The sequence below is a fragment of the Silene latifolia genome, chromosome 4, assembly GCF_048544455.1.
Source record: "Silene latifolia isolate original U9 population chromosome 4, ASM4854445v1, whole genome shotgun sequence".
Taxonomy (NCBI): Eukaryota; Viridiplantae; Streptophyta; class Magnoliopsida; order Caryophyllales; family Caryophyllaceae; genus Silene; species Silene latifolia.
The window spans coordinates 63,386,097-63,399,222 of NC_133529.1; the positions used below are offsets into that span (position 1 = coordinate 63,386,097).

The 13,126-nt window shown below is 39.4% G+C and overlaps 1 protein-coding gene across 1 annotated transcript; it reads right to left on the bottom strand.

Moving 5' to 3' along the window:
* Positions 1-1,701: 1,701 nt before the first annotated feature.
* On the bottom strand, positions 1,702-12,476 carry LOC141653538 (chaperone protein dnaJ 13-like). The gene is made up of 13 exons (XM_074461332.1): positions 12,201-12,476; positions 9,202-9,485; positions 7,563-7,760; positions 6,707-6,821; positions 6,403-6,489; positions 5,880-5,968; positions 5,446-5,530; positions 4,880-4,933; positions 4,244-4,324; positions 3,946-4,023; positions 2,994-3,233; positions 2,057-2,164; positions 1,702-1,967 (listed from the first exon to the last, which is right to left on the bottom strand). The coding sequence occupies exons 1-13, from the start codon at positions 12,330-12,332 to the stop codon at positions 1,911-1,913; spliced, it is 1,608 nt and encodes a 535-aa protein (XP_074317433.1). The 5' UTR covers positions 12,333-12,476; the 3' UTR covers positions 1,702-1,910.
* Positions 12,477-13,126: the final 650 nt, after the last annotated feature.

Here is a 13,126-nt window from a genome sequence, read left to right on the forward strand (position 1 = left end):
TGTTGGTGTGATTCTTGAGGTATGTCCGGGAGCCTGCGTTGCCACTGTTGATGCCGGGTTTTGAGTAGAGTTTGGTGGTAGCGTCGGTTGACTGCTCCCTGACATAGCTTCCGATACTTGCTTATCCATTGTGTACTTAGATTATCAACGATTGACGACCACAATGCTCCACGGTGGGCGCCAAACTGTTTAGGTGATTTTTACCAAACTGGTTGTTTCCGGTCAATGCGGTCTTACTCGTTGGTTGCTTGATTGATTGTTTGTATGTCGATATTTAAATAAGTAAATAATGTACGTGATGTAAATTGACACGTAAGATTTGGTGACGCGAAAAACCCAATGTGGGAACAACCGCGGGAGGGACGGTACCCTGCCAAATATTGCACTAGCTTTGAATGAGAGGATGAATACAATTGAAACGTAATGTAAATCTTGCTAGCACGAAGTATTGTGTGAGATCTTGGATGTCCTCCTTTGATTGCTTCCTTGGCTATTTATAGGGTAAGAACCCTAGATGTATCCCACCTTGATTATGTAAAGGAATACAACTTCCATAATAACTCTTGCCATAACACACGATCTCCCTTCATTCTCTCCGATCTCCCTGACTTCTCCCTAAACCCTTTCCTAAATACGGACGCCTTCCCAGTGGGCCCCGTCTCCCTTCATACGCATCTCGGCCCACCTATCCTTCCTCCATCCGTGGACTCTACTTCCACCATACCTCCCTTCAAGGCCCATTCTCTTAACAATTTTACTAAGTGGGATTTTCCTATTATGCAAAATTTAGCCCAAACACCCATTATAGTCCTTATCTAATAATGTTTTTGCTTAATAAAGATGTATTCATAATTATCAAACTATGATAAGTGACTTAGTGTGCACCAAAAAATTAAGTGGCTTAGTAATCTATATACAAGTATTAACTCTATATTACCTTACATATTTTACTTGGGACAATTGCTCTCTAAAAAATATTATACAACAATCCTTTCTAAATTATACGAAAGCTTGATAGTTTGAATAAAGACGAAGATGGGCCTTCGGGCTCCGCACGCGGAGAAACGACTAGTTTTAAAAAACAAATAAAATCAAATGAAATAGTAGTGTTTTGCACCTCATTTGAGGTCGAAATAGTAAATATTACTCGTACTCCGTAATAACTATAGAGGCGGCATCATAAGATAATAGGCAAATTTCTGTAGGGTGTGATGATCAATTCGAATTAATTGTAAATGGATCGATCAATATGAATAAGAACATTTTGCACGGCAATTCATCGCTCACCTTTTTTTGCTCTCTTTTCACCCAGTTGCTTGCTTACATTGGATTGAAAGGGAAGAGGTAATATTTTGAATTTTGGACATACATTATACAGCTGGAGTAACTATTGGAATTTATAGTCAAGCCACTTCATGGCACTTTAGTCGACAGCAAGGTAATAAACGGCCAATGATCACAATGGCATGGCATACAATGGCAGAGAAAGCATGCTACATAGGTTGAAGCGATGACAATCATGTAGAACTGTAGAACTGTAAAAGGAGTAGGACGGAATGATACCCAAGGGAGGTATGTGAGTGCATAGAGTGGGAAAGTAATCCAAACATGTTATATATGTCTTGTTTTTGAGCAAGGATATACAACGAAAGGAGGGAAGGATGAAACCTTAACTGGCAATTAATTCAACAAAAAAAAGAAAAAAAAAAGCGACCTTTCATTAAATCAGCTTGATTATTTATAAACAGATATAATCATCAATTATTCACCTGTGAAAAAGAGAATTTAATGACAAAAAAGCAATTTTTATGAGCTTCATTTAACTGTGTAACTCTGCAAGGGCCTGGACCAGTGAATTGTGAGAATACAAAAAAGGTAAGGTACATAAGTTAACAAAGCGGCTTTGGGTTCTATACCCTGTGAACTTCTTGGGGTATCAGCAACTGTTCATAATCGTCTACTACCACCTACACAGATGTAACCACAATGATACATTAATAATTGTTAAGACGGCTTTCAGGTATTCGACATCTGTGTGTGCAAGGAATAGTATTACCTTGTAGTTTTTATCACCACAAGTGTACTCAACCAACAGTTTCTTAGGCTCCGCTGGACAAGGGTCACAAAATCCCATAATGCCTGATTTCTTCACTCCCTCGTGAAGCTGCAAGGATACATCAAAGAATGGGCGTCATAATTGACCACTCTTCTCCATATAGACTTGTTAAAAAACTAACCTCACCCGCAAGGACCCTCTTTTTTAGGGGTCAACAACCCGTAGTTTGGGTTAGGTTCAAAGTTGAACCTGACTACACCCATAAATCGGATAAATTTATGAAAAATGTAAAATAATTTAATGAAAACTAAATAGGGGCAAGGCTAGACATGGCAAACAGGTTAATCGGGCCGGGTCAATTTCGGGTCTGTAGACTTCGGGTCGGGCCGGGCCGGGTCATTTTCAGGCCGGCTATTATTAAGTTTTTTTTTTTTTCTTTTTTTTGATGACGAGGGGTTGAATCCCCCGGGCCCATGCATTCCCGCACCATCACATGGACCATGTAAGCCACCCCCTTCGGGGGCTGCAGTGGCAAAGCGATCATCGCCCCAGCTGAGAGTCGAACCCGGGACCTCTCAACTCCTGCATTTCTGCAAGCTTCAAGGTTTAACCCGGCTACCACTGGACTAACACCACTTGGTTGGCTATTATTAAGTTATTTATGGATAATAATCAGTTTGCAGCAATAAACATTCGGGGCGGGTTATACTGGGTCGGGTCAATTCGGGTTCGGGTCTTAAGTCCGGGTGTCGGGTCGGGTCAATTTCACCACGTCTAGGCATTGGCTAATTGGGGATGTGGGAATGGAGGAAGAAAAAACAAAATAATGGAGTAAATGGTTAGCCACACTAATACACTAATAGAATCCAATGTGGAGAATCAATAATTATAATTATATGAATTGTTTTCCTGGTAAATGAGAAAAAGAGGATCGAACCTTGAGTTGCCCCAAATCATTGACCAAGAAATTCAGAGGTATGGTAACGTCAATAACTTGTGAAGCCAAATCATCACTGAACTCTTCGGAATCATCTTGTTTTTTCAAAGCCTTTTCACTTCCATACAAAGCTTTTGTAATCACCAATCCACCAACCTCCATTTGTTTATTTCTTTTTCTACCAGCCACAACTTCTAACAGTTGTTGTGCCTTTGCCGCAGCTGTCCTGGCCTCCCGAACCTGGTTGAAAGAGATGATGACAAAGTTAATCACGTGTTAAAGTTTCACATCTGAGCTAGGAAAGTAGAAACAGTACAACTCTATGTTACTCCGACACTTCACTTTGGTCGCATGTCGGATGTCAGGCACTCCGGTGTATGACACGACACGACACAACACTTCGAAACTTAATGTAGACCAAGAAATAGAAAACTTGGCGGAAAATAGAGGTATCCAACACTTTAACACCGGGTCAGGTGTCCAAGACTTGCAGGCTTGCAGCCGAGTCAAAGTAACATAGATAAAAGTAGGATGCTCCCAAAACCCAGTGAATTAATGGGTTGGTCTCACTTATGAGACTGTCTCGGATAACTTTGTTCATTGTGCCCAAACCCACTGAATGTCCTAGATGAAAAGGTAGTATAAAGTGCAAAGGAAAGAATTTGGACCAGAGGAAACCAGCTAATCATCATATTCAACTTATTGCCTATTCTTCTTATCTCAGGGTGTACCAGAAAGACACTCCATTCTCTAAACGAAGACTCTATGATAATTTACCAAGAATAAAGTCCTAAAAAAAGGTAAATTCTCATGTTCGGAAAAATTGTCAATTCGGTCAATCTTTCCTTATAGTAAGCTATTTGCTCGAAATCTTATGGCAAGTCTTTTCAATCAATATTGTTTCTTGGTCATATTAGGCTCTCTTCTTTGTATGGGAAATCAAGGATTGTACCTGGCCTGAAGTCTGCTCCATATTCTCTAGTGCCTTTTGCTTCTCTCGTCTAAGATAATAAGGTTTAGCAACAAACTTCTGCATGAATTAGAGAAATTAGTCAAAACCAGTTAATCCAATACCTACAAACCCAATCTAGATATCACTATAAGTTCTTGCATGCTCAACAGAGAATTTAGATGTGATGGGGAACACTTCAACCCTCAGGAGATTGTTGTTTGTTTATATATCACGGTAACAAATAAATATAAAACATTGAAGTGAGAAAATATCCGGCAACGTATATAGCTCAACAAACCTGAAGTATAAAATACAAGGATGTCGGAATAGCAAATGCTCCAGCTGCAAACACAGGATTAATATAGCTCGAAAGCAGAACCTGCAAGCAAAAGAGCAGTGTGTAAACGAGGCCATAATGTATAACAACAACATTACCACAGTGCCTCAATGGCTCCTGCAAATTGCGGCGGGGTGTTCGGATGTACACAGCCTTACCCTTGTGTTAGCAACACAAAGAGGCCATAACGTATAAACAAAATAAAATTCCGAGGAATTGTTTCCCAATACTCAATAATTCAAGAAAGTGAATAATAATGATGATGGATTGGTGGGCAGGATTCTGAGCCTAGCTGGCAATAAATTAGCCTTCTCTCTCACACCTCCTTTTACAGCAAAGAAAACAATATTGGCCTCTACACCTCTAACATGAGACTCAAATTTTGATGAACTAGTTATCAAAACGTAGTTGTCTGTATACAAACTCAGGAAAGAGGAAGAACTTAAATATTGAATTGACCAGTGATTCTGCAAATTTAGCCAGAAGAGAGTGGGTGAAATGGTGAATCATACAACCCATAATCTATTATGCGACAGTAACAAAGAAATATCATTCACATGAAGTGTCATGAACAATGGAAGTAAACGTTGCACTTACTGGGACAATTAACTTCTGGCCACCCCGGTGCAATTCGAACTTCCAAAAGATACCCTGCAAACAAACAAATTAAACAAGTGATGTATACACGCTATACAACATCAAATCCTGCAAGCAAATAAAGCATTCGCTTGATACCTTCAAACTGAAGAAGGACAATATTCAATAAATAGTAAGCATGAATAGTTTGTGAAAGATAATGCACCCAAAAGCACATTTCTCCTAGACGGGCATAACAAACTTAATTCCAAAGATATTTGGTGTAACAGCAAACTAATAATTAAAATAGCTTTTTGCTCATTCATTCTAGTCAACCAATCACTTCATCCGTTTCCTGCCTCCCTCCTCCTCAAGACAAGATTATTAGCCAGATACCTGGCAACGATTATAAGATTTGTATATCCATCTTATTCATTACGGCCCTGTTTTACCCAAGCGTTTCTTAAAAGAACTATAGATAATGGTTGAAAGGATAGCATGCATTTAAAGTCGTAAATAAAAAAATTTCAATGTCACAACAAAGACACCGAGTACTAGAATGCATCAATTCAGGAGGACAATGTTACCTGAATACCTATCGTATACAGCATTCGGACTGTGCTGAATCTCGATATTCTACGGCCCCCACCAATTTCAAATTCAAGAGCATTGCTACAAGAGAAAATCAGTGTCAAAGGCAAACTTATCAAACAGATGTGAATGTATTTATAGGATGTTCATATGCACATGAAAAAATTGCCCAAAAATGTAAATGTGCTAATCGTCAAAGCTATGTTATTCCGACACTTCACTTAACTGCCGTGTCACGTGTCAGACATGCGTCGGTGTCCGACACGACACGACACTTCGACACTTCAATTTAGACCACAAAACAGGAAAATTCACCCCAAATAGCCGTGTCCGACACGTCCGACACGTGTCGGCGTGTCTGAGTAACACAGCATCAAAGTATACACATATTACAATCAGTCTAAAACCTTGACATGAAAAATGAACAAACCTTCCAATTCTGCCTCCTATACGCCCATGCGACTTCAAGGAGAAACGGTGTTTATAATGAGCTGATGCTTCAAAAGAGCTAGTGCCAAACTGTACCAAAAATGGATATTGTAAGGGAAATAAATGATTGCAAGCAGCGGATAGACTGATGCAAAAACAGGCAACTAATATATCAATAACCCCAAATACTATCTCCTTTCAGCAGTACAGCTATCTGAAGAGAGTACTGAGCAGTGAATTGTTTAGCGACACTAAGGAAAACAATCAGATTGACAAGATGAAACAGTAAGGCATATAAGTGTACAGCAAATGTGTTTCTTTCTAACTTTAGTTATTTCAGTGATTTAGACTTTAGAGTAGGGAATAACTTCAATTACGAAAGTCACGGCAGGAACAAATTTATAATATATAGCCCTCATGTACATTATATGTTTTGGCACAGTTGTTTAACACAACCAAACTACCAATGCTACTCTACAACTTAAATAGACTTCCACAAAGCTACAAACATATAGAGGTTCTACCTTGATTTGGCCAGAAGCAAGTGTTTTCTCTTCTTTCTTATGCCATCCAACAGCAATTGCCGACTCTGTTCCCAGCTGAAATTGTATCTGCAATAGTAAAATTTGACCAAAATATCAGCAGCCACGAAAGGAATTAGGACGAGACACCAAATCCATATTCGGTACATAATTCATCATTGTTTAACAGAGCATATCAAAAAGAAAATATTTGAGATTTTTGCAAAAAAATGACAGATTGCATGCATCCATATCAAGCATATATTCCTCTCAATCTTTAGCCCTTTCGCTAATGAGAGAAACATACATTTCCATTTGAAGTTTCAGTCAATTGGCGAGTCCATGAATTAGAGAGGTTGATTGACCCATCTTTGAGTGACATTGCCAGTCCCGCGGTGGCAGTGGAATGAGGTGATAAGTGGCTGTAGGAAGACAAAGCACACAAGCAATTAGATGAAAAATGAAAATATAATATAAAGTTGTGGTCACTCGGAAATCAGAAACAAAGAATATATTCATAAAAAAAGAAAAAAAAAAGAAAAAAAAGTTTGCACATACCCTGAGGTTTGAGTTAATTCCACAACGGTGCTCTAAGGTTTCCGCAATTCCGCTTTAATGACCTAAGGTTTCAGTTTTTTCCCATATTTGTGACCTTAAATATCATATCACCAAATTTTCATCCAAAAACCAGATACTTTTAACCATGATATAGTATTTTTTTTTTTTTTTGCAAAATTATGTGAAAATGACCTTTGTTTTTGCTTTAACGTTTATTTTCACACTTTATTACGCAGAAGAACGTCATTAATCCACATGCAACTTAATTGTGTTATACCTTGGGAGTAGCTTAGTCACAAAAGGCTATGTTACACGTGTCAGACACGCGTCGGTGTCCGACACGACACGACACTTCGACACTTCAATTTAGACCACAAAACAGGAAAATTCACCCCAAATAGCCGTGTCCGACACGCCGACACGTGTCGGACACTGAGTAACACAGACAAAAGGAAAAAAATTCCAGAGCTCAAGTCACCAAAGTGGAAAATAGCTAAAACCCCAGGTTACCAAAGTGAGATTAGCCCAAACCTTTTGCCACCAAACTACAATTTTTTTTGAAACAATAACCAGTAGTTATTAAAAATGAAAAGAGGATCACATACCGTGTTGTTTGTATACCGATAAGTGAACGCAAACCAGCAGAGGCCATGTATTCAATGGAGGCAACTGGTGATATCTGATGACTAAGCACGGCAGTAGCATTTCCACCTCCTGAGTTTCCTATAACTGCTAGATTCCCACCAAGTGCAATATTTAAGCCTTTAGATAATTGAGACTGAGCCTCACTGGCCATGGACATTCTAGCATTTTCAAACAAAAAAAAAACTTAGGGGGCATTTGGCATTATCAAAGGGAAAGGGAATGATATCAAGAAAGGCATAAGAGGGGAAATGAAAGAGATCACTCCAAATTTCCATCAGTGTTTGGTTACTATAGGGAGAAATACATTAACCAACCAATTTCTACTAAACCACCATCAACCACCACCACCAGCCACCATCCACCCTATACTCATCGGCGACCCGCAGTCGACCTTGGTGATTGACCTGGCCCCGCCCCCTACTGGCTGGACAACCTCCCACCCCCACCCCACCCCTATAACCACCAACCTAAACCTTAAAAAAACCCTTCCCTACATCTGAAATCTCCTCCCCCGTCCTCAAAAACACCAGGGCTGGCATTTTTTACTGTGGGGAGGAGATTTCAGGAGTGGGGGAGGGTTATCTTATGGTTTAGGTTAGTGGTTATAGGGGTGGGTTGGGGTTTTTGTAGGGAGGGGGATTTGTCCGGCAGGTGCAGACGCCGGCAACGACATGCTGGGAGGGTTGCTGGCACAGCGCCGGTATGCCGCTGGTTGTGGACTTGTAGAGCGGTGGTGTTAGTGGTTAATGGTGGTGGGGGATATAAGTGGTAACTGTTGGTAGTTGGGGAAGGGAATGGGTTACCCTTGGGAGGTGGGGAGTTTGGGGGTAAGGGAAGAGGAACGGGAATGGGAAAATGGGGTAAACAAACATCAACAAAAGGAATGATTGTTACCAAAGTTGGTTGGTGTGAGTGGTAAGGGATCTCATCTCTTAAACAAGTGGTCGAGGTTCGATTCCTGACTCTTGCGAATGAAAAAGCCAAACTTGGGAGAGGTCTACACATTAAGTTGAGGAGATTACCCCAGTCGGCAGGGGATAAACCTGGTCAACACCCCAAAAAAAAAGGGAATGATTGCTTCTTCCCTTACCCTTTCCAATAAAAGGCTTACCAAACGGCAAACAGCCCCTTAGAAGATTGATATATGTAATCTTTTATCCTTTAGTAAGTCCCTGTGTTACTCAGACACGCCGACACGTGTCGGTGTCCGACAAGTGTCGGCGTGTCGGACACGGCTATTTGGGGTGAATTTTCCTGTTTTGTGGTCTAAATTGAAGTGTCGAAGTGTCGTGTCGTGTCGGACACCGACGCGTGTCTGACACGTGACACGGCAGTTAAGTGAAGTGTCGGAGTAACATAGGTAAGTCCAAGAAAAACAGCTTTGTTTCAAATAAAACGTGTATTGCAGAAGTAAACTCGTCACCCCCCCCCCCCCCCCCGGGAAAAAGTAGCTAGATCTTTCAGCAACACAGCTCTTAAGTTTAAATCCAACAAGATAAAGAGGATTAGCATTTAGCAATGACTTGAGCTTGCAGAAATAAGCAGGACCACCACAACGCTTATTTAAGGTTACATGGGAGAAAAAAACAGGTAGCATACCCCCTCATAAAGCCATCGCCATCTAAGAAATCCGGCAATGACAAATTTGCCACAATTGAACCAGCAGATCGAATCTGAGCGAGTTTTTCGAATTCTTTCCTGAGCTTTAACCTTTCCAGTTCTTCCTTGATCTCTTCTGTTTTATTTAGCTTTGCCCCAAGTTCTAAACCAGATTTCAACCCTTCCATACCATATATATCATATATCTGTCTTTTATTCTCATCAGAGAGTATTTCATATGCCTCACATATTCGCTGAAAATTCTCTGTAGCAATTTCTTTCATCTGGAGAAATCACAAAGAAGATGTTGAACATTTACACCTCAAAACATGGAAAAATTAGCGTGCGTGAAAGAAAGAATCCCTCTACTATAGAACACAGTTATTGCGTCTACTGTGTATTTTTCAAGGAGTCCTAGTTGTTATAAGAAGGCACCAAGCAAATATGTACATCAAATGGGAAGCATTGTTTCAAGGACTTGAAGAAAAGACGACATTACAACATTAGCCTGATCCAAGGCTGCTTTACGACATCTCACTTTGCTGGATTCAAAATGGTATATAGAAGAGCCAAAATTCAGGGATGCTCAGCTCTGGCATCTACCTTGATGGCCTAGTTTTAATTTTAACTATGGTCAGAGGTCATACAACTTCTAAAGTGTAACCTCCACCAGGACCAAATATAAAGAAAAATTACTGAATAGTCAAACATCAACATCATACCAATGCGTTACTTCAAAAAAAAAAATCATACCAATGCGTCTAAAAGACTTGACGAAAGGATGTTGTTTTCACTAAGCCCAAACACCCAAAAAGAATATTCAAGATTCTATCTGATGTATGCCTTCACGAGTTCACATTCCAGGGAAAATGAGTCGAAGGTTGTTTGACTCCATTGAAGAGACAAATTCAGTGAGATGAAGATCGTTCATAACATTGTCCCCATTTTAAGAAATAATTTCAAACAGCTACTCTACTATCCTACATGCAATCCAACTTCCTTGGCTGAAAAAAGAATCTGAATGGAGTAATACAATGTATGTGTAGTCCAGGTAGAAGAGCATCTGATCTTTTCAGCACATAGTCAATTGGTGTCAATTGGTGATTACATAAATTCTTTCAAGAAGTAAATTATGTCGCCCAGGGATAACATCACAAAAATCGATTGGATTGTCTAACGACTAATGAAGGCTTTGGAACATTTCAGGCTTACGAATGACCACCTTATGCACATATCAGTCCATGCCTAGGTAACATTTTATAACTGTAGATTTACTTTTATCATGCCAGGAAACTCTCAGCTTAAAAAAGTGTGCCTAGGGTGCGCTTAAGCCCAAGACTCAGTGAGGCACTAGCCAAAATGCCTCACAGCACCTTAAATGCACCTCATAGAAAAGGAGAAGCCTGCTAGATGCACTACTACACAATTTCAATAGCATTTTCTTCTGTTTCTTATACCTTTCTTGGCACATTATCCCCAACATTTATTCCTTTACATGTTAATCCTCTTTAAAATCCAAAAAAAAAAAAAAAAAAAAAGGAAAACATTGCACAAAACATGCAAATCTGTTTTCAAAATTTGTGTGTCTCGTGGTCTATACAGCGTGTGCCTGGCACATTGCGCTCTGTCGCCTAGGGCCCTATTCGCCTCAATGCGCCTCCCGCCTATTAAAACAAAAGGGGGAGACTGAAGCCATAGGACTTCCTCCAAGAATGGAAATGTTTGTGAAACACCTCCCTCCTCCCCCGCCCCACTTTCCTACGGATTGGTTCTCTCACTTTTCAAAGTACACTATCCCCCTTTCCCAACAACATTTATTTTTGGTAATTTTCTTAGGAAGGGAAGGGGGCTCATTCAATGCACAGAACATTATTATCTTCGTCTCAAGAAAGATGTCTAGCTTCTTCTCTAACCCCTAATTATTTATACATGGCTTTCACTTCAATAACATATACTCGTAGCTCTTACTTAGTATTCTCATGCCGCTCCCAAAGCCAGGTTTCAAACTGCAACTCACTAAAAATAATAGGCATTCCACATTGGCACATTAGGACAATGAAATACAAATAACAACTCACTAGGGCTCACAATACCAATAATAAACGTTCAAAGAACCTCATTTATCCTTATCGTCTAGGCTACCTATCCCAATAATCCCAATAACAATCGTGAATTATGCAGCAGAAGGCAACAACTTGGGAAAGACAAACCTATGACACCGTTTGCATCAAATCGCTATAATAAAGATACCAAATGGACATTCAAGCACAGAACAGCTATTTTCGGACAACAACCAAGCTTCAAGTGTAAAGCAAATATAAATGAACTGCCCAAACACGCAATACCGAAAAGAACCAATTACATATTTACATATACTCAACTCTTCCCTCCGTTTACCTTTTTATACTTTTCAGGATATTTTAATTAGAAGTAAACACGTGATTGGGGGCCGGAGGGAGTACTACTTAACTACATTACCTCATACATTATTTGAAACAAGCAAAGCCTAAAGAAGCAATTACTCATACTCAAGTACTCCCTCCGTCTCATTCGTTCACCTATTTTATTCCTTGTGAGTAGTATTTTAACTAAAAGGTCAAGAAATGACTGAGACGGAAACAGTACTACCTTAACTACATTACCTCATATACATTATCCGAATCTCAAACTGCCCAGTAACTCAATATCCCGTTACATGTGAACGGTCCACCCAAAGAATAATAAAGGTAAACAAATGAACGAGACGGGAAAGTACTACTTAACTACATTACCTCATACATTATCCGAAACTCAAACTGCCCAACAACTCAAAATCCAATTACAAGCGAAACCGATTCACACAAACATTTAAACACCACTACAACTAGCTACCATCAAAAACACTAATTAAAACACAATAACAAAACAACCCACAATCGAAAACCATCAAAATCAATCAAATTAAACCAAATAACAAAAATCCCACAAATTAAATGAAGAAAAGATAGAATCTTTAATACATTGGAAGCTTGGTATTTATCAGGATGATAGATTTGAGCCCATTGACGATAAGCTTTACGAATTTCTTCAGTAGAAGCTTCTGGTGAAATATTCAACAAAGCATATAGTTCTCTATTTGGGGTTTCCTCCATTGATGAACACTTTGTTTTTACTGCTGTTAATTACTCAAATTTTACTGTGAATTTTTTGTAGCTTGAAGATGATGCATAAACAAGGAGCAGAAAAAATTAGAATACGAATAAGAAATACGAATAGGAATATGATTTTTTTTTTTTAATTATTTGAAGAACAAGAAAAAGGGTTCAACAAGGGTTTTTTTGTTTTGTTTTTTTTCAATTGGAATTGAAATTGAAGTGTTTTTATTTGTGTTTTTGTGTTTCTAGTTTGACCTCCTTGGCAAGAAAAGATTGCGGCTTTCTTCACCAAAAAAAAAAAAAAAATTGCTGCTTTGAGGCCTGTAACTTATACCCCCTCTTATTCACTATATTCTTCCCCTTTTCTTTTTGCACAAGAAATAAGAAAGTTAATTTGGACCACACAAAATACACTACCCCACATGCAATTAAATTTGGACCACACAAATCAACCCAAAAAAGGAAATAGGGAAGAAAACTCGAATAATCCGAAAAGGGAAATAGGGAAGAATATAGTGAATAGGAGGGAGTAACTTGTAATTTTAGACATGGTGAATATGGAGCAATACCTTTGCAGCAGGAGCCACTGACCAGGGCACCTCACCTCAACAGACAGTCCAAAGCAACACCACACCTATCTCAGAAACCAGTCAAGTGGGCTAAGTTTAGTGGCCAATAAGTATGAGTACAAGCCCAACCACCACCGCCACCATGGCCGGTGGTTGGTCACCGAATTAGGCTCGAAAAGTCCTAGGGGTCCAAGGGAAAATCACAATGCCGAGTCTAGAAAA